At 46.4% G+C, this 21,572-nt stretch overlaps 1 protein-coding gene across 1 annotated transcript in view; it reads left to right on the forward strand.

Annotated features, from left to right (window-relative positions):
- kif3a (kinesin family member 3A) overlaps positions 1–21,572 on the forward strand; it is a 112,219-nt gene that overhangs the window by 81,346 nt on the left and 9,301 nt on the right. The window contains exons 15-16 of the mRNA XM_072512631.1: positions 10,702–10,770; positions 16,538–16,665. Coding sequence (XP_072368732.1) covers positions 10,702–10,770; positions 16,538–16,665 — 197 coding nt within the window. The remainder of the gene's footprint in view (positions 1–10,701; positions 10,771–16,537; positions 16,666–21,572) is intronic.

Raw genomic sequence — 21,572 nt, forward strand, 5'->3', positions numbered from 1 at the left:
GTGTCGAGGGTGGTAGGATCCAATGTCAAACCGGGCTGGGGGCTCGCAATATTTGGGGTTGCAGAGGAGCCGGGAGTGCAGGAGGTGAAAGAGGCCGGTATTCTGGCCTTTGCGTCCCTGGTAGCCCGGCGAAGGATTCTTCTTCAGTGGAAAGTTGCGAGGCCCCCAAGCGTGGAATCCTGGATCAATGATATAGAGGGGTTTATTAAATTGGAGAGTGTGAAATTTGCCTTAAGGGGATCGGTGCAAGGGTTTTTCAGCCGGTGGCAACCGTTCTTAGACTTCCTGGCAGAACGGTAGACAATGGTCAGCAGCCCAGGGGGGGTGGGTTCTATTTTATTTTTGTTTGTCTATACTGGAGGATCTGAGGGGGTGTATATATTTGCTATGTGTTTCGGCGAGTGTTAATTTATTATTTTTGTATAGGGGGGAGTGGGCCACTGGGTTGTTTTGTTTGGTTTGGTATTTAATTCTATTGGGTTCCTTTTATCTTTTGTTGTTGATATTTTGTGAAAACTTTAATAAAAATTATTTAAAAAAAATAAATAATAATAATAGCAATAATTTTTAGGTTTCAGTGTTTATAAGCATTAGCTAAAGTTCAGTTTTAAGTGGAATTAGGTAGATTATCCAGTTTGGCCCATCCAGTCCATAAAAGCTTTAATACTCCACTTGCATCCTCCCTTGTCAAACATAACCCTGTATTCCATACTCTCACAAATGGTTATCTAAACTCCCCTCAACTGCATGGATCAACCACTCCATGTGGCAATGAGTTCTGCATTCTCATCGTTAGTTAAAGACATTTCTCCTGAATTTCCTTTTGGAGCGAAAGAGAAAATGCTGGAAAATCTCAGCAGGTCAGGCAACATCTGGAGGGAGAGAAAAGAGCTAATGTTTCGAGTCCGATGACTCTTTGTCAAAGCTAACAGACAGAGAAAGTGGGAAATATGTATACTGTGGAGTGAGAATGAAAGATGAGTCATGGCCACAGAAACCGGGTACTAATGGCCACAGAAACCATGGGGAAAGAGTGTTAATGGCAGTCCCCAGAGAGAGCAAAAGATGTGACAGGCTTACAGCAGAGAAACTAACATCAGAGGGTGAACTGTAGATTTGGGGGGAGGGGAAGGGGGAAGCAAAGAGGAGAAAGGGTAAGGAAGGGTGGATAAGATGGGAGGGGGGGTTAATATATATTAAGAAAGCCAAGAAAGAAAAAAATGGTAAAAGACAGTTAAAATGAAATGGGATGAAAACAAATGGGTCGCGGTGGGGTAAAGCTAGTCATCTGAAGTTGTTGAATTCGATGTTGAGACCGGAAGGCTGTAGCGTGCCTAACCGGAAGATGAGATGTTGTTCCTCCAGTTTGCATTGAGCTTCACTGGAACATTGCAGCAGGCCAAGGACAGGCATGGGAGCAGGGTCTTTTGTTAAAATGGCAAGCAACGGGACGGTCAGGATCCTGAATGCACACAGACCGAAGATGCTCAACAAAGCGATCAACCAGTCTGCGTTTGGTCTCTCCGATATAGAGGAGACCACATTGGGAGCAGTGAATGCAGTAGACCAAATTGGAAGAGGTGCAAGTGAACTGCTGCTTAACCTGGAATGAGTGTTTTGGGCCTGGGATGTTAAGCATGGAAGAGGTATCGGGGCAGGTGTAACACCTGCGATTGCATGGGAAGGTGCCATGGGTGATGGGAGAGGTACTGGGTATGGTGGAGAGTGGACTAGATTATTTCAGAGGGAACGGTCTCTGCGGAATGCTGACAGAGGGAGTGAAGGGAAGATGTGTTTGGTGGTGGCATCACGCTGGAGTTAGCGAAAATGGCGGAGGATTATAGAACATAGAACAATACAGCGCAGTACAGGCCTTTCAGCCCTCGATGTTGCACCGAAACAAAAGCCATCTAACCTACACTATGCCATTATCATCCATATGTTTATCCAATAAACTTTTAAATGCCCTCAATGTTGGCGAGTTCACTACTGTAGCAGGTAGGGCATTCCACGGCCTCACTACTCTTTGCGTAAAGAACCTACCTCTGACCTCTGTCCTATATCTATTACCCCTCAGTTTAAAGCTATGTCCCCTCGTGCCAGCCATTTCCATCCGCGGGAGAAGGCTCTCACTGTCCACCCTATCCAACCCCCTGATCATTTTGTATGCCTCTATTAAGTCTCCTCTTAACCTTCTTCTCTCCAACGAAAACAACCTCAAGTCCATCAGCCTTTCCTCATAAGATTTTCCCTCCATACCAGGCAACATCCTGGTAAATCTCCTCTGCACCCGCTCCAAAGCCTCCACGTCCTTCCTATAATGCGGTGACCAGAACTGTACGCAATACTCCAAATGCGGCCGTACCAGAGTTCTGTACAGCTGCAACATGACCTCCTGACTCCGGAACGCAATCCCTCTACCAATAAAGGCCAACAGTCCATAGGCCTTCTTCACAACCCTATCAACCTGGGTGGCAACTTTCAGGGATCTATGTACATGGACACCTAGATCCCTCTGCTCATCCACACTTTCAAGAACTTTTCCATTAGCCAAATATTCCGCATTCCTGTTATTCCTTCCAAAGTGAATCACCTCACACTTCTCTACATTAAACTCCATTTGCCACCTCTCAGCCCAGCTCTGCAGCTTATCTATATCCCTCTGTAACCTGCTACATCCTTCCACACTATCGACAACACCACCGACTTTAGTATCGTCTGCAAATTTACTCACCCACCCTTCTGCGCCTTCCTCTAGGTCATTGATAAAAATGACAAACAGCAACGGCCCCAGAACAGATCCTTGTGGTACTCCACTTGTAACTGAACTCCATTCTGAACATTTCCCATCAACCACCACCCTCTGTCTTTCAGCTAGCCAATTTCTGATCCACATGTCTAAATCACCCTCAATCCCCAGCCTCCGTATTTTCTGCAATAGCCTACCGTGGGGAACCTTATCAAACGCTTTGCTGAAATCCATATACACCACATCAACTGCTCTACCCTCGTCTACCTGTTCAGTCACCTTCTCAAAGAACTCGATAAGGTTTGTGAGGCATGACCTACCCTTCACAAAGCCATGCTGACTATCCCTGATCATATTATTCCTATCTAGATGATTATAAATCTTGTCTCTTATAATCCCCTCCAAGACTTTACCCACTACAGACGTGAGGATCACCGGTCTACAGTTGCCGGGGTTGTCTCTACTCCCCTTTTTGAACAAAGGGACCACATTTGCTATCCTCCAGTCCTCTGGCACTATTCCTGTAGCCAATGATGACATAAAAATCAAAGCCAAAGGTCCAGCAATCTCTTCCCTGGCCTCCCAGAGAATCCTAGGATAAATCCCATCAGGTCCCGGGGCCTTATCTATTTTCAGCCTGTCCAGAATTGCCAACACCTCTTCCCTACGTACCTCAATGCCATCTATTCTATTAGCCTGGGGCTCAGCATTCTCCTCCACAACATTATCTTTTTCCTGAGTGAATACTGACGAAAAATATTCATTTAGTATCTCGCCTATCTCTTCAGACTCCACACACAACTTCCCATCCCTGTCCTTGACTGGTCCTACTCTTTCCCTAGTCATTCGCTTATTCCTGACATACCTATAGAAAGCTTTTGGGTTTTCCTTGATCCTACCTGCCAAATACTTCTCATGTCCCCTCCTTGCTCGTCTTAGCTCTCTCTTTAGATCCTTCCTCGCTACATTGTAACTATCCATTGCCCCAACTGAAACTTCACACCTCATCTTCACATAGGCCTCCTTCTTCCTCTTAACAAGAGATTCCACTTCTTTGGTAAACCACGGTTCCCTCGCTCGACGCCTTCCTCCCTGCCTGACCGGTACATACTTATCAAGAACACGCAGTAGCTCATCCTTGAACAAGCTCCACTTATCCAGTGTGCCCAACACTTGCAGCCTACTTCTCCACCTTATTCCCCCCCAAGTCACGTCTAATGGCATCATAATTGCCCTTCCCCCAGCTATAACTCTTGCCCTGCGGTGTATACTTATCCCTTTCCATCATTAACGTAAACGTCACCGAATTGTAGTCACTGTCCCCAAAGTGCTCTCCTACCTCCAAATCCAACACCTGGCCTGGTTCATTACCCAAAACCAAATCCAACGTGGCCTCGCCTCTTGTTGGCCTGTCAACATATTGTGTCAGGAAACCCTCCTGCACACACTGTACAAAAAACGACCCATCTAATGTACTCAAACTATATCTTTTCCAGTCAATATTTGGAAAGTTAAAGTCTCCCATAATAACTACCTTGTTACTTTCGCTCTTATCCAGGATCTTCCGCGCCATCCTTTCCTCTACATCCCTAGAACTATTTGGAGGCCGAAAGAAGACTCCCAACAGTGTGACCTCTCCTTTCATGTTTCTAACCTCAGCCCATACTACCTCGGAAGATGAGTCCCCATCTAGCATCCTCTCCGCCACCGTAATACTGCTCTTGACTAGCAGCGCCACACCTCCCCCTCTTTTGCCTCCTTCTCTGAGCTTACTAAAACACCTAAACCCCGGAACCTGCAACATCCATTCCTGTCCCTGCTCTATCCATGTCTCCGAAATGGCCACAACATCGAAGTCCCAGGTACCAACCCATGCTGCCAGTTCCCCTACCTTATTTCGTATACTCCTGGCATTGAAGTAGACACACTTCAAACCACCTACCTGAACACTGGCCCCCCCCTGCAACGTCAAATCTGTGCTCCTGACCTCTATACTCTCATTCTCCCTTACCCTAAAACTACAATCCAGGTTCCCATGCCCCTGCTGCATTAGTTTAAACCCCCCCAAAGAGCACTAACAAATCTCCCCCCCCCCCCCCCCCCCCCTCCCCAGGATATTTGTGCCCCTCAGGTTCAGATGTAGACCATCCTGTCTGTAGAGGTCCCACCTTCCCCATAAAGAGCCCCAGTTATCCAGAAATCTGAATCCCTCCCGCCTGCACCATCCCTGTAGCCACGTGTTTAATTGCTTTCACTCCCTATTCCTCATCTCACTATCACGTGGCACGGGCAACAACCCAGAGATAACAACTCTGTTTGTTCTACTTCTGAGCTTCCATCCTAGCTCCCTGAAAGCCTGCCTGACATCCTTGTCCCCTTTCCTACCTATGTCGTTAGTGCCAATGTGGACCACGACTTGGGGCTGCTCCCCCTCCCCCCTAAGGACTCGGAAAACACGATCCGAGACATCACGTACCCTTGCACCTGGGAGGCAACATACCAAACGTGAGTCACGCTCCCACAAAATCTCCTATCTGTGCCCCTGACTATCGAGTCCCCAATTACTAATGCTCTGCTCCTCTCCCCCCTTCCCTTCTGAGCAACAGGGACAGACTCCGTGCCAGAGGCCCGTACCCCATGGCTTACCCCTGGTAAGTCTCCTCCCCCCCCCCCCCCCCAAGTATCCAAAACGGTATACTTGTTTCTCAGGGGAACGACCGCAGGGGATCCCTGCACTGACTGCTTTTTCCCAGTCCCTCTTACAGTTACCCATCTATCTCCAATCTTTGGTGTAACTAATTCCCTGAAGCTGCTATCTATGACCCCCTCTGCCTCCCGAATGATCCGAAGTTCTTCCAACTCCAGCTCCAGTTCCCTAACTCGGTCTTGGAGGAGCTGGAGATGGCAGCACTTCCTGCAGGTAAAATCAGCAGGGACACTAACTGCATCCCTCACCTCAAACATCCTGCAGGAGGAACATTGCACTCCCTTCCCTGCCATCCCTCTAACTTTCTAACAAGATCTGGCTGACAACTAAATTAAAAAAATTTAAAAATAATAATAAAATATGGTACTTACCTCACACCAATGGGTTTTATTATTAGGTTAGAGGAGGAGGACGGGTGGGAGACTCTACACGTGTAGTATCTCGGGTTTCCTCTCCACCAGAATTTATTGGTGAGGGTCTTCCCAGAAGTCCGCGGGTCGAACTTCCTGTTCCCGCCTTAAACACTAAAATTTAAAAAATAAACCAGCGAAGAGGGACCGAAAACGGGACCAGGTAAGTGTTTTTAAAGGAGAGACTTACCTCCCAGAAATCACTTCCGCACTGCTCCCGCTGAAATTGACTAACCAGCTCCGCTCCCGCTGAAATCGACTGGCCTGCCCCTGCAAAGACAAGTGTTTTTAAAGGAGATTATGCTTTGCATACGGAGGCTGGTGGGATGAAATGTAAAAACGAGGGGGACTCTATCCTTGCTCTGGGAGGGCGGGGAGGGGGCGAGGGTAGTGGCGGGGGAGATGGACTGTTGAGGGCCCTGTCAACAACTGTAGGTGGGAAATCACGGTTGAGGAAGAAGGAACACATTTTCGAAGCACCATTTTGGAAATTGGCATCATCGGAACAAATGCGACGGAGGCGAAGGAGTTGAGAGAAAGGGATGGAGTCCTTACAGGGTATAGGGTGCGAAGAGCTGTAGTCCAGATAGCTGTGGGAGTTAGGTGGGCTTGTAGTGGATATTAGTAGATGGTCTATTGCTGGAAATGGAGACCGAAAAATCAAGGAACGGAAGGGAAGTGTCTGAGATGGACCAGGTGAAAGTGATGGAGGGGTGGAAACTGGAAGCCGTGTTGATGAATTTTTCCAGGCCCGGATGAGAACATGAAGCAATACCAGTAAAGGAGTTGTGGGAGGGGTTCAGAGAGTGAGGTTGGAAGCCGTAGGGGGAAGGCATCTGGAGGAAATGAGGTCGCTAACGGTGTTGGAGATAATGGCTTGATGTTCAGTGGTCTGGTCATGGTCCAGGGGGAGGTAAGAGGAAGTATCTGAGAGTTGGCGTTCAGCCTCTGCGAGGGAGAGGTCAATGCGCCAGACGACAACAGCACCCCCTTAGTCGGTAGGTTTGATGACAAAGTTGGGGTTAGACCTGATGGAGTGAAGAGCAGAAAGTTCGGAAGGAGAGAGGTTGGAATGGGTGAGGGGGGCAGAAAAATTAAAACGGCCAATGCCCCGTCGACAGTTCTCAATGAAAAGGGCACGTAATTGTCCTGGCCGGGGGGGGGGGGGTCCACTTGGAGGCAGAATGTTGGAGGCACATGAAAGGATCAGTGGAATGGAGGGAGGATTCTTGCCCAAAGAAGTGGGCACAGAGACAAAGGTGACTTCCTTTTGGAGTCTTTGGTGACTGGCTTACAATGGCCTCTTGTTTTGCTCTTCCTTACAAATTTAAATGCGCTCCATCGAACAAAACACTTCATAATTTACAGACCTCTATCGACTCTTCCCCTCAGCTATCTTTCCTGATGGGTACAGCTATCCCTCGTTTAATACTCCTAGAGTAAAACCAGGATGCTCAGCAAAAGTATTCTCAACAAAATCACTTTCCTGACTTGTCATTTTTACATTAAAAATCCATTGGTCTTTAATCTGACTGGCCCAAAAATCCTCCAACTTGTTAACTCTTCTCTCTGATAATCCTCCTCATCCTTCCCTTCCTCGTCACTTTCCCCTCTCCCCCTTCCTCCCTCCCTGAACTTACTGCTGCTTCTTCCCCCCCCCCCCCCCCCACAACCTCCTCGGGTTACTACTTCCCTCCCCTGGTTCCTCCTACTCATGTGCTCCATCCCTCTCACCGCCCCTCCTCCAAACCCATCTCACAGCAAGAGATCTGGAGAGTGGTAGCAAGCAATGGATGCGAGTGTTTGGGAGACGGAAACAGCAAGCGGGAGAATCGGGAGGGAAAGCGGAACCAGGGCCAGTTGGCATCTGTCCCAGATTACTGAGGGAGAAAAGAGATGAAATCGCTGGGCCTCTAACAGAAATCTTTGTTTCCTTGTTGGCCACAGGTGAGGTGCCAAAGAATTGGAAGATAGCCAATGTTGTCCCATTATTTAAGAAGGGTAGCAAGGATAACCCGGGTAATTATAATCCAGTGAGCTTGATGTCAGTGATAGTGAAATTGTTGGAAAAAATTCTCAGAGATAGGATCAGTGCACATTTGGAAGTGAATGGTCTTCTTAGTGACAGCATGATTTTAATTTAATTGAGTTATTCGAGGAGGTGACAAAAGTGATTGATGGGGGAAGGGCTGTGGATGTTGTCTAAATGGACTTTAGTAAAGCATTTCACAAGATCCCTCGTGGCAAGCTGGTGCAAAAGATTAAATCACGCGGGGTCAGGGGTGAACTAGCTGGATGGATTCAGAACTGGCTTGACCATAGAAGACCGAGGGTAGCTGTGGAAGGGTGTCTTTCTGAATGGAGGTCTGTAACTAGTGGTGTTCTGCAGGGATGAGTACTGGGACCTCTGCTGTTTGTAATATATATTAATGACTTGGAAGAAAATGTAGCTGGTCTGACTAGCAAGTTTGCTATGATACTAAGATTGCCGGAGTTGTGGATAATGATGAAGATTGTCAGAGAATACAGCAGGATGTGCTGCAAAATTGCGTGGAGAAATGGCAGATGGAATTTAACCCGGACAAATGCGAGGTGACGCTTTTGGTAGATCCAATTCAGGTGGGAGCTATAAAATAAATGGCAGAAGCATCAGGGGCATAGAAACACATAAAGACCTGGGCGTGCAGGTCCACAGATCCTTAAATGTGGCAGCCAGGTGGAAATGGTGGTAAAGAAAGCAGATGGCATGCTTGCCTTCATCGGACGAGGTATCGAGTATAAAAGCTTGAAAATTATGTTACAGTTATATAGAATGTTGGTTAGGCCACATTTGGAATACTGTGTCCAATTCTGGTCACCACACGACCAGAAGGACGTGGAGGCTTTGGGGAGGGTACAGAACAGGTTTACCAGGATGTTGCCTGGTATGGAGGGTATTAGCTATGAGGAGAGAATGAATAAACTGGAATTGTTCTCCTTAGAGAGACGGAGGCTGAGGGGTGATCTGATAGAAGTTAATAAAATTATGAGGGGTATAGATAGGGTGAACAGTTGGAGGTTTTTTCCCAGGGCGGAAATGGCAATTACTAGGTGGCACAAGTTAAAGGTGAGGGGCGAAAGGTTCAGTGGAAATGTACCGGGGGGGGGGGGGAGGGGAGAGAAGGGAGTGTTTTTACACGGGGGGGCGGTGGTGGCCTGGAATTCACTGCGATGTAAGGTGGTTGAGGCAGATATGCTCGTGACCTTTAAGACTTATCTAGATAGGCACATGAACAGACTGGGTATAGAAGGATGCAGGTGGTTGGTCTAATAGGACACATGATCGGCGCAGGCTTGGAGGACCGAAGGGCCTGTTCCTGTGCTGTACTGTTCTTTGTTCTTTGTAATATGTGACTTTGTTATTTTTCATAGTAAAATGTAATACCTCACATTTTGAATAATTATTTTGCCAATTAATATGCCATTCTGTAAATTTATCAATACTGGCTAATAATCTGTTTGATTAATTTCCCTCGCTGCTTCCTCCTCACCCCCCCCCTCCCACCCCTCTGCATCACCCCAACCAATTTGATGTCATCTGAAAATTTAGAAGTTGTATTTTTTTTTCAAAGTTAAAATTGTTTTTGATTCCAAGGACAAATTGTCTACATTTCCTACAAGTGACAGTTGTTTCCCGTTGGCTTCAGATCTGTATTTATCCACACATAATTTCTCTGGGGCTTGGGGAGTTTCTCACTAGTCAATCCCACAATTCGATTTTGTTTCTGCAGTGAGGAGCCAGACTGACTCCTCTGAGATTGGGGCGCCAGTATGAAAGGGTGAAGTGAAATTGAAGGTCCACCACACACCCCACCCACAGCCAATGGAACCCCTGAAGACGTGGGCAACACCTCCAATCCTTGACACTTGAGGGACACTACCCCCATCAATCAGAGCAGAGCCCCCACCACCCACTTATCAGGGCGATCTTGCCCCCCCCCCCCCCCAACCATCCTTGAGAGCATTGGGGCATCACATCCCCTGCTATGGTGTCGTTGACGGGACCCAACCACTGCCCCCTTTCCCCCCACCCCAAACCTTCATTATGCCACTTCACACCCCCTCCCCACCCTTAATACCCATTCCTTTCAGGTTATGGCTCCTTTCAGGCCCATCCCTTGGCACTGGCACCATGGCACTGCCAACCTGGCACCAGGATACTGCCCCTGATACTCTGCTAGTGCCAGTGTACTGCCCTGCCCTGTCCTTGACCACCTGCAGGATGCCAAATGGCCTCCCAGACTTCTGGAATGGCCATCACGCCTTTTCTCTGCTTGTGGAGACTATTACTAATCACCACCTGGGTGAGGCCTCGCTTGTGTGATTGGTGACTCCCGGGAGCCAGAGGAATGCAGCCTCAAACCGGTCATGCATATTTAGGTGAGCCTAATGGTTCATTCTGGGTCACGCCCAACGTGGGTATGATTCGGAATGTGCCAGGCCCCCCGTGTCACGTGTGCGGTTTGGCGCCTGGCACAAAGCCCGTTTTGGGCGCCTCCCGCAATGCTGGCACAACACGATCGGTGTCGGGTGCAATTGAGTGGAAAAATCTCACCCGTTATCAACAAATTTATTTTTTAAGATCACATTTGCAGTTCCTGCTTTTAGCATTCACATCTCACGAGTTTACGTCATCATAACCAGCTGAGGTCTAATTCCAAACCTAGTCTACATAAAATGGTCTACAATTTTTCCAGACTTGGTTATTTTTTTAGTGCATTCTATAGGATCGGTTAATAATATCTTTAAGAATGATACTAACTTTTAATCTGACATGATTTATCTTTTAACTGTAGAAATGTGTGGCATACACAGGAAACAACATGAGGAAACAGACTCCAGTACCTGACAAAAAAGAAAAAGATGTAAGCATTGAATTTTTATTTTTAACGGAATAATTTTCATCTAAAAGTGTTCCATGCTATTTATTAATTATAAATAAAAACACAACATTCTGGAAATACTCAGTAGTTCAGGTTGCATCTGAGATGAGGGAAACAGTGAAGCTTTCGGGTCGCTAATTTTTGTCAGGACTAGAAAAGTTATTGAAGTAACAGGCTTTTTAAGCAAGTACAGAGGTAGGGAAAGAGCAAAAGGAAAGGGTTTGTTATTGAGTGGACGAGAGGAGAGATGAAGTGCTAAAAGGGATGATGGTGCAAGGCAAAAGGAAATGATAATAGTAAAGAAATATAAGATGGATTATAAGAAATATAAGATATATGTAAATGGGAATAACAGAATCATTGGGAACGGGTGTCATCTGGCAAAGTGAGACAGAGGTTATGATCTGAAATTGTTAAACTCCATATTTAGCCCAGCAGTCTGTAACTTGCCTCATCAAAAAGATAAGTACAGTTCCTTAAGCTTATATTGAGCCTCGCTAAAACCATGTAGGATGCGGAGGTCGGAGCATGAATAGGGTGAAATTTCAAAAATGAAGCTCAGCTTAATGCTTGTGAGCTGATTGAAGGTATTTCCCAAAGTGGTCATCCAATTTGTGTTTTGTTTCTCCAGTCTAAAGGAAACCGAATCATGCACAATGAATAAGTGTAATAAATTGAGAGAAGTACAAATAAATTGCTTTTGCCCTGCTGAGTATTTCCAGCATTTTCTGTTTTTATAAGTTTGGGACCTTGGATGGTGGAAAAGGATGAGGTAGAGGGGAATATTTACTAATTGATGTCGATGTTTAATCTTTTCATGAATTATAGTACAATGGGTCTGTTGAAAGTGTTGTTTATTTTGTGCAGCTAGTAGAATAATTGCATTTGTTTATTTAAACGTGGCTGTAATCTCTGCAGTGAACTAGGGTAGATTGATGGGCTCTGAACAACACTACATTGTATTCCATCTGCCATTGATTGAAATAACAACAAAATAATTTTGTTGATTGACCCCTTTGGGTTTTATAATTTGAGTACTATATCAAGCTTACCCTGAAACGGCAGGGATGTGATGAAATTCAAAAACTTGGGGGTGTGCAACGTTGCAGAAATCCAAAACATCTCCAGTTATGTTTCTGTACAGTGTGTCATTTCAAATGCTATGCACCTTTGCCTGTAGGTATACAATGGCTGTAGAGCCAAAAAGATCAAAGTTAGACGGATTCATACTTTGCCAGTTAGAGGAGCTCTGATTTTAACTCTTAGTTCCCTAAAACATATAAAGACCATAAGACATCAGAGCATTCTGCCCATCGAGTCTACTCCACCATTCAATCATGGAAGATATATTTCTCATCCCTATTCTCCTGCCTTCTCCCCATAATCCCTGATCCCTCCATTAATCAAGAACCTATCTACCTCGGTCTTAAAGACACTCAGTGATTTGGCCTCCATGGCCTTCTGCAGCAAAGAGTTTCACAAATGCATTGCCCTCTGGCTGAAGAAATTCTTTCTCATCTCAGTTTTAAAGGATCACCCCTTCGGTCTGAGGCTGTGGCCTCAGGTTCTAGTTTTTCCTACTAGTGGAAACATTCTCTCCATGTCCACTCTATCTAGGCCTCTCCGTATTCTGTAAGTTTTAATAAGATCCCCACTCGCCCTTCTAAACTCCAACGAATACAGACCCAGAGTCCTCAACCACTCCTCAGATGACAAGCTCTTCATTCCAGGGATCATTCTTATGAACCTCCTCTGGACCCTTTCCAAGGCCAGCACATCCTTCCTTGGATACGGGGCCCAAAACTGCTCACAATACTCCAACTGGGGTCTGACAAGAGCCTTATACAGCCTCAGAAGTACACCCATGTTCTTGTTTCTAGCCCTCTCGACATGAATGCTAACATTTCATTTGCCTTCCGAACTGCTGACTGAAGCTGCACATTAACCTTGAGAGAATCTTGAACTAGAACTCCCAAGTACCTTTGTGCTTCTGATTTCCTAAGCCTTTTCCCATTTGGAAAATAGTCTATGCTTCCATTCTTCATACCAAAATGCATACCGTCACACTTTTCCACGTTGTATTCCATCTGCCACTTCTTTGCCCAATCCCCTATCCTGTCCAAGTCCTGCATCCTCCCTGCTTCCTCAATCTACCCGTCCCTCTTTGTATCATCTGCAAACTTAGCAATAGTGCCCTCAGTTCCTCCTTCCAGATTGTTAACATATGTTGTGAAAAGTCCCAACACTGACCCCTGAGGCACACCACTAGTCACCGGCTGCCATCCTGAAAAGGACTCCTTTATCCCCACGCTCTGCCTTCTGCCAGTCAGCCAATCCCCTATCCATGCCAGGATCTTACTCTTAGCACCAAGAGCTCTTAACTTATTTAACAGCCTCCTTTACATTACCTTGACACAGGCCTTCTGGAAATCTAAATAGAGCACGTCCACTGGTTCTCCTTTGTCTAACTTCTCGTTACCTCTTCAAAGAACTTTAACAGATTTGTCAGACATGACTTCCACTTGACTAAGCCACGCTGCCTCAGTCCTATTTTATCACGTGCTTCCAAGTACTCTGCAATCTCAGCTTTAATAATGGACTCTAAAATCGTACCAATGACTGAAGTCAGGCGAACCGGCCTATAATTTCCCGTCTTCAGTCTCCCTCCCTTCTTAAACAGTGGTGTTACATTAGCCATTTTCCTGTCGTCTGAGACCCTCCCTGCCTTCAGTAATTCCTGAAAGATCACCACCAATGCCTCCACAATCTCCTCAGCAGTCTCTTTTAGAACCCTGGGGTGTAGTCCATCCGGTCCAGGTGATTTATCCATCTTCAGACCTTTCAATTTCCCCAGAACCTTTTCCTTTGTGATGACCACTACACTCACTTCTGCCCCTGATTCTCTTGAAGTTCTGGTATCCCACTGGCGTCTTCCTCCGTGAAGACTGATGCAAAGTAACTGTACAGTTCCTCTGCCATCTCTTTGTTTCCTATTACTACTTCTCCAGCCTCATTTTCCAGTGATCCAATGTCTATTCTTGTCTCTCTCGTACCTTTTTATATATTGAAAAAAACTCTTGCTTTCTTCTTTTATATTACTAGCTAGCTTACACGCATATTTCATCCTCTCCGCCCGCCCCCGCCCCCCCCCCCCCCCCCCCCCCCCCCCCCCCCCGCCCTGATTGCTTTTTCAGTTATCCTCTGCTCGCTTTTAAAGGCTTCTCAAGCCTCTGGCTTCCCACTGATCCTCGCCACCTTGTATACTTTATCTTTTGCTTTTATACTGTCCTTGACTTTCCTCATCAGCCGTGGATGCCTCGCCCTCCCCTTAACATGCTTGGGATGAATTTCTGTTGTGCCTCCTGAATAACTGTCGAAGACACCTGCCATTGCTGTTCCACTCTCTTCCCTGCTAGTCTGTCCTTCCAGTCAACTCTAGCCAGCTCCTCCCTCATGTCTTTGTAGTTACAGGTTCTAAAGGCCTGAATCATTTACGATGGAGAGGAACAAATGACATAATTTATGTCGCTAATGTGCCCTGGGACCTTGAGGAAGGTCCCATGTACTCATGCGCAGTACAGATGTGGGAAGTTTAAACTTCCAGTTGCCGATTTTATCTTGCCTGGATTGCTGCACTATTCCCTATGACAGTGGGATCAGATGACCAGAACCAGGTTGGGTTGTTTGTCCGATCCATACCCTGGTTTTTATACAGAATTTTTTAGACTTTTGCCAGCAAGTGTAAAGCCTGCCTGGGAACAGGAGGGAGGAGACTGAGGGTAGCATTCTGAATGGGGGTGTGGGTGGTTGTGCAGTGTTGAGGTTGACAGGTCCATTTTTAAACGGTGCAAGTCAATTAATGTAAGTCAACCCTTAAGAGGCATGTCCTCAGTTCATGACAAGAAAAGGGGGCCTGGCTTTGCAGCAATTATGCTTGCCACTTGCGCCCACCTCCCAACTCGATAAATCGCTGGATCTCTGATGGAGCCAAGATCAGAAGGTCCTAAATCTCCAGCGGATATAGCAATGGGCAGTTTAAATTGCAGTCAGTAGCATGTGCACCCACTGGCCGCTGACCAGAAGCTCTTGGTCAGTGTCTTATTGCATTAGATTATGCAATGCACAGAATATTTGGTTTAAGTTTTTCTTTTCAACCCATCCTTCGTTGATTTGAGTTGTGCGCATCTCCATGTCAAATCTTGCTGACTGTAGTGCATGCTGCAGACGGGGTGGCATTCTGCAGTGCCTGCTGTGCCACTGGCTTCTGCATCCCTGGCGCAGTCATCTTGACTGCTGCAGAGCAGTAGTGATTCCTGCCAATGTGACATCATGCCAATGGGGGAAGGAAGGGGGACACATACCGGCGACCCTTGAAGGTAAGGCGTTAAACTATTTAAATTAATGGTAATCCGGTTCATACCTTCGTTGGCCTGAACCTGATTACATCGCTGGCAACTGGTGGGGAATATCTCATTCTGAGATCTCAGCGCAAATTACGCTGTGGTCCTCTCGTGAGAGTTAGCGGTCACAATGGGATTTGCATCTGTGGCGAACGGGGCAGGAAAATCGCTTCTGGAGCTTGGCTTAGTGGTAAGATTTTTCATCTAAATTAGAAGGGTGAGGGCACAATTTTAAGACCAGCTGAGATTTCCTGGCTATTATATATCCCTCAACCAATATCCCAAAAGCAGATGCACTTAACATTTGTTGTGCTGCAGTTTGTGGGACCGAGTGTGTAAATTAATTTTCGCAATTGCTGACAAAATAAATGACACACTTCGGGACATTCTGAAGAGTGAAAAACATACAGGTGGCATGTGGTGCAGTGGTTAGCACTGGGACTGCGGCGCTGAGGACCCGGGTTCGAATCCTGGCCCTGGGTCACTATCCGTGTGGAGTTTGTACAATCTCCCCATGTCTGCGTGGGTTTCACCCCCGCAACCCAAAGATGTGCATGTTAGGTGGATTGGCCACGCTAAATTGCCCCTTAATTGGAAATAATAACACTACATAAAATTTAAGTTCTTTCTTTCTGTGCTGTGGAAGACTACAACTTCAACTTACATTGCAGTAGTATAAATGTTGTCCAGTTTTCCTACTGGCATCCAACACACAGTACACAATGTTGTTTATTATATCATGGGTTATGATTTCTGCAATTATAACAATTCAATTTTACCCAAGTACGCAGGTGCATTTTCTGGAATGCATGTTGAGTCATTCCTGCAAAGCTCAATAAAAACGAAGTGTAATAATAATCTTTATTAGCACCGCAAGTAGGTTTACATTAACACTGCAATGACGTTACTGTGGAAATCCCCCAGTCACCACACTATGGCATCTATTCGGGTACACTGAGAGATAATTGAGAAAGTCCAACTCTCCTACCAAGCACGTCTTTCAGGATTTGTGGGAGGAAACCGGAGTACCCGGAGGAAACCCACGCAAACACTGGGAGAACGTGCAGACTCCGCACAGACAGTGGCCCAAGCCGGGAATCGAACCCGGGTCCCTGACACTGAAGCAACAGTACTAACCACTGCTACCGTCCCGCCCATAAGCAAATCTTGTCCACTGTGAAGTTAATGTTAAGCGATGCCAGGAGGTCTGTAAGGTTGAATGAATATCATGCAAGAGATTCAGTCTAATAGTATGTAACTGCACTTTCAGAAATTCTGACAACTGCACGAAAACTCTGTTTGATTTCTAACATGAAACTAATCTTGGAGTGATTTCTTTATTATTTTAGCCATTTGAAGTGGATTTGTCGCATGTTTACTTAGCCTACACAGAAGAAAGTCTGCGACAGTCATTAATGAAACTGGAGAGGCCACGAACCTCAAAAGGAGGGAAATCCAGACCCAAAACGGGCAGAAAGTAAGGCAATGATGGCAGTATTTAAATTCCATGCAAAATATGCATTATGTTCCTTAATTTCTATGGGTTCTTTTCCTCTAAATTTCCTGCACCTAAAAATTGTGAATTTGAGATATATTTCTGCAGGGTGTTGGAAATAAAGGGGACAAGGACAAAATCCATTTGATTGAGTTGAGACGGGAAAAGGGTATGATCACCACTCAACTGCTCACCTTATTACAGCCTTGGTCCAAACATGGACAAAAGAGCTTAACTCGAGGTGCGATGAGAGAATCAGCCCTTGATATCAAGGCAATATTTGTCTGAGTATGGCATCAAGGAGCCCGAGCAAAACTGGAGACTATGGAAATCAGCGGGAATACTCTCCACTGGTTTAGTCATACTTAGCAGAGAGGAAGATGATGGTGGTTGTTGTAGGTCAATCATCTCAGTCCCAGGACATTGCTGTAGGAGTTCCTCAGGGTAGTGTCTTAGGGCCAGCCATCTTCAGCTGTTTCACAATGACCTTTCCATCTCGAGGTCAGGTATGGAGATATTTGCTGATGTTTGCATAACGTTCAGCACCATTCACGACGACTCCGATACTGAAGCAGTCCGTGTCCTGGAAAGCATTTAGCCTTGGTAAGTATCAAGTAACATTTTCATGCCACACAAGTTCTAGGCAGTGACCATTTCCAACTTCCAACAAGAGAGAATCTATCCATCTCCCCATGACATTCAATGGCATTGCCATCGCTGAATCCTCCACTATCAATGTCCTTGCGGGGGGGGGGTTACCATTGAGCAGAAACTGAACTGGACCAGCCATATAAATACCGTGGCTACAACTGCTATGGCTACAAGAGCTGCAAGGGCTGTGAATTCTGTGGAGAGTAACACCCCCTTACTCCGCAAAGGCTGTCTATCAATCTACTAGGCATAAGTCAGGAATGTTCCTGAGATGGAATACTCTCTACTTACCTGGATGAGGGCAGCTTTAACAGCACTGCTCGACACTTTCAAAAACAAAATAGCCTGCTCAATTGGCACCCCATCCGCCACTCCAAAATTTGCTCCCTCCACCACTGATGCACAGTGGCAGCAGTGTGCACCATCTACAAGGTGCACTTCATCAACTCACCACGGCTCCTTCAACAGTACCTTCCAAACCCTTGGCCTCCACCACCTAGAAGGATAAGGTCAGAAGATGAGTGGGAATGCAATTATCTCAACCTCACCTGCAAGTTCCCTTTCAAGTTTCACACTAACCTGACTTGGAAATGTATTGTCGTTTCTTCACAGTCACTGGGTCAAAGTCCTGGAACTCCCTTCCTAAAAAGCTGAGGTGTTTCATGGACTGCAGAGGTTCAAGGAAACAGCACACCACCCCTTCTCAGGGCTGTAGGAGATGGGCTATAAATGCTGGCTTGCCTGTGACATCCCATAAACAAATAAAAGAAACATGCCATTAGAAGTATTTTGTAGGCTTCCAAATAGCAAGAGAGAGTAAGGAGCAACTCTGCAGTGAAATCACAGATGTGTAAGAACTATAAAGTATTGAGGGACTTTAACACTATCCAATTGATATTTAGGGCGGGATTCTCCACTCCCACGCCTAAGTGGCCGCGCCGTCGTGAACGCCGTCGAGGTTCACGACAGCGTGGAACGGTCCCGACCGATTCAGGCCCTGACAATGGGCCAATAACGGGGCCGCGTCATCTACCCACGCCAGGCCTTGTCGCCCGCGTAAAAGCGGCGGCGCATAGATGACGTCATCCGTGCATGCGCGGGTTGGCCGGGAGAATCGCGGGAGGGCGTCGGACCGGCGTCCCCGGAAATTTTGGCGGCCCAGGCGATTCTCCCAACCGGCGTGGGAGTGGAGAATCGCGCCCTTAGTGATTAAAGTGTAAGGAAGGGGAGGAACGTCTGAAATGTGCATAGGAGAATGTTCTGAGTCCACATAGAAAGGAGATATGGCTGGATCTGGTGCTGGGAAATGAGGTGGGCCAGCTTGACCAAATGTCTGTGGAGGGAACACTTGAGTGATAATTTTGCCATAAGGATTTCACTCGTAATGCGCAACAAAATAAGGAACAATGCAAAGTAGAACATCTAAATTATAAGAAGGCTTATTTCAATGGACTGAGAAAGGATCTAGCCAGGGTAAAATGGGCAGCATGGCAGCATTGTGGATAGCACAGCTCCAGGGTCCCAGGTTCGACTCCGGCTTGGGTCACTGTCTGTGCGGAGTCTGCACATCCTCCCCATGTGTGCGTGGGTTTACTCCGGGTGCTCCGGTTTCCTCCCACAGTCCAAAGATGTGCAGGTTAGGTGGATTGGCCATGGTAAATTGCCCTTAGTGTCCAAAATTGCCCTTGGTGTTGGGTGGGGTTGCTGGGTTATGGGGATAGGGTGGAGGTGTTGACCTTGGGTAGGGTGCTCTTTCCAAGAGCCGGTGCGGACTTGACGGGCCGAATGGCCTCCTTCAGCACTGTAAATTCTATGATTCAAAGACTGACAAAAAATGAACACAACTGTGGATGATCTCTGAGGAGATGCTTCAGATATAGGCTAAATACATTCCAACAAGGGGAATTCTTCAAGCAAGAGCAAGATCAAATAGGTTGGAAGTGGGAAGTGAAGAGGAAAGAAAATTGGCAAAGAGACAATAGAATTGCTTTCAAAGTAAAAGGGAACCCATAAATCCTCGACCAGTATGTCGTTGTCTACTTTGGTGATTACTCGCCAATGAGTATAATGTAGATTTATTGTCACGTGTACTGAGGTACAGTATTGTTTTGTGTACAATCCAGGCAGATCATTCCATACATGAAAAATACAGGACATATTATAAGTACACAAGGTAAATACATAGACATTGGGTGAAGCATACGGATTATAGTGCTACAACAGTAGAGACTATTCTTGACTTATAAGGGGATCAGGGGTTATGGGGAGAAGGCAGGAGAATGGGGATGAGAAAATATCAGCCATGATTGAATGGCGGAGCAGACTCGATGGGCCAAGTGGCCTAATTTTGCTCCTATGTCTTATGGTCTAAGATGCGTAGAGAGATCAGTTCAGTCCATAAGAGGGTCATTCAGGAGTCTGGTAACCAGGGAAGAAGCTGTTTTTGAATCTGTTAGTACGTGTTCTCAGACTTTTGTAACCTCTATCCGATGGAAGTGGTTGGAAGAGAGAATAACCTGGGTGGGAGGGGTCTTTGATTATGATTGTCTACCTAAAAACTCTATGTTACTAGTCATGGGTTCTGTGTGTCCTTGTATGGCTGATGAGCCCGATCCTAGAGCTGCATCTTCGATCACGCACGTGGCAGGGATTTGTCCTTAGACTCTAGATTGCTGGTATTCCTTTCTGAGGCTTGAGCCTCCTCTTGCTGTCAGGTGTCCTTGAGAAATTGAGTCCCTTCAATCAGAAGGTTCCACCAAGTATGTCTCTTCCGAGCAACAATCCCAGGCATTGACGTCGATATTGCATTTCTTCAGGTAAGTTTGCATCGCTTTGAAGCGCTTCCTTTGTCCTCCTGTTGGGAAGCCTTCTTTTAGCTGGGCAAAGAAGATTTTCTTTGGCAGTCATTGGAATTAAGAGCACAAGTAGGCAATTCAGCCCTTCAAGCCTGCTCTGCCATTCATTCAGATCATGACTGACCTCTTCCTGGTCTAAAATCCACTTCTCTACCTGTTCCCCATATCTCTTTAACCCTTTTTTTATCAGAAATATATCTTGTCTCCTTGAAACCATTTAATGACTCCGATTCCACCGCACTGTGGGGCAGTGAGTTCCATAGTCGAGACTCTGACGTCCTGGCTTTGGATGATCTTGGCCTCGATGCTGATGCTCTTGATTCCTTCAAGGACACTGATGTTAGTACCCATGTCCTCCCAGCTGTAGTGAAGAATCCGTCTCGGACAGCGTTGAGGTACCTCTCCAGGGCCTTGAGGTGGCGTCTGTGTAGCGCACAAAGACTCCATGAGACGAATAGAGTGAAGTCGATGAGGCTTTATTAAGCGTGTCTGTTCCCCAGCAGCCTGATAGTAAACTGGCCTGCGGGGGAAGGCACCGGCTTCTTATACTTCGCCTTCAGGGCGGAGTATGAGGTCAACGGCCAACCAGGACCCGGGATCTGTCAGCCAATGACATTAGGGCTTCCAGTCCCACATGACCCCCAATATACATACTACCACAGTCTGTACGTAGTCCAAAATTCTGAGCTGTATAGAAGAGTTGGGAGGATGATTGCTTTCTTCACTAGGATCTTGGTAACAACACAGATGTCACCATCATCAATGACTCTCGCTCTTGGGTGTCCGAGGGAAGTGCTCGTGAATTGGACACTATGTTGGATCTCTGCATCAATGTCAGCCTTAGAGGAGAAGTGGCTCCCCAGGGTGGGGAAATGTTCCACGTTTGGTAGGGTTTCTCCGTTGATCTTGATGGATGGAGAAACCGGATCTCGCCCTGGGGCAGGTTGGCAAAGGGCTTCTTGAGGTTGAGGCTGAGGCTAATTGATAAATTCTTCTCTTTTCTTTGCTGATTATGTCGTTTTGCCAGGCACGGAGAGCTTTCCTTCTCTTGTAGATGAGCTCTCTGATGGTGCGGTCGTTGTCGAACCAGTCCTGTTGGTTCCTGTTCTTATAGCTGATGGTTTCATGACAGCTTGAGTTGATGGCTGTCTTCAGCTCTTTCCAGTTTTCCTCCACTGCATTAGCATGGACATTTGGAGCCATAAAAGGGAACCCATAAATCTCTACCAGCATTTAAATAGTATGTGGTAGGGCGGATTCTTTTAAGGACAAAGAGGGTGACATATACGAAGATGTGCAGGGCAAGGCTAGAATCCTTAATCCTTGTTTCAGTGTTTACTAGGGAAGAGGAATCTGATTAAATATAAAAGTGCAGATGGTAGA

Source organism: Scyliorhinus torazame, chromosome 7 (assembly GCF_047496885.1).
Source record: "Scyliorhinus torazame isolate Kashiwa2021f chromosome 7, sScyTor2.1, whole genome shotgun sequence".
Classification (NCBI taxonomy): domain Eukaryota; kingdom Metazoa; phylum Chordata; class Chondrichthyes; order Carcharhiniformes; family Scyliorhinidae; genus Scyliorhinus; species Scyliorhinus torazame.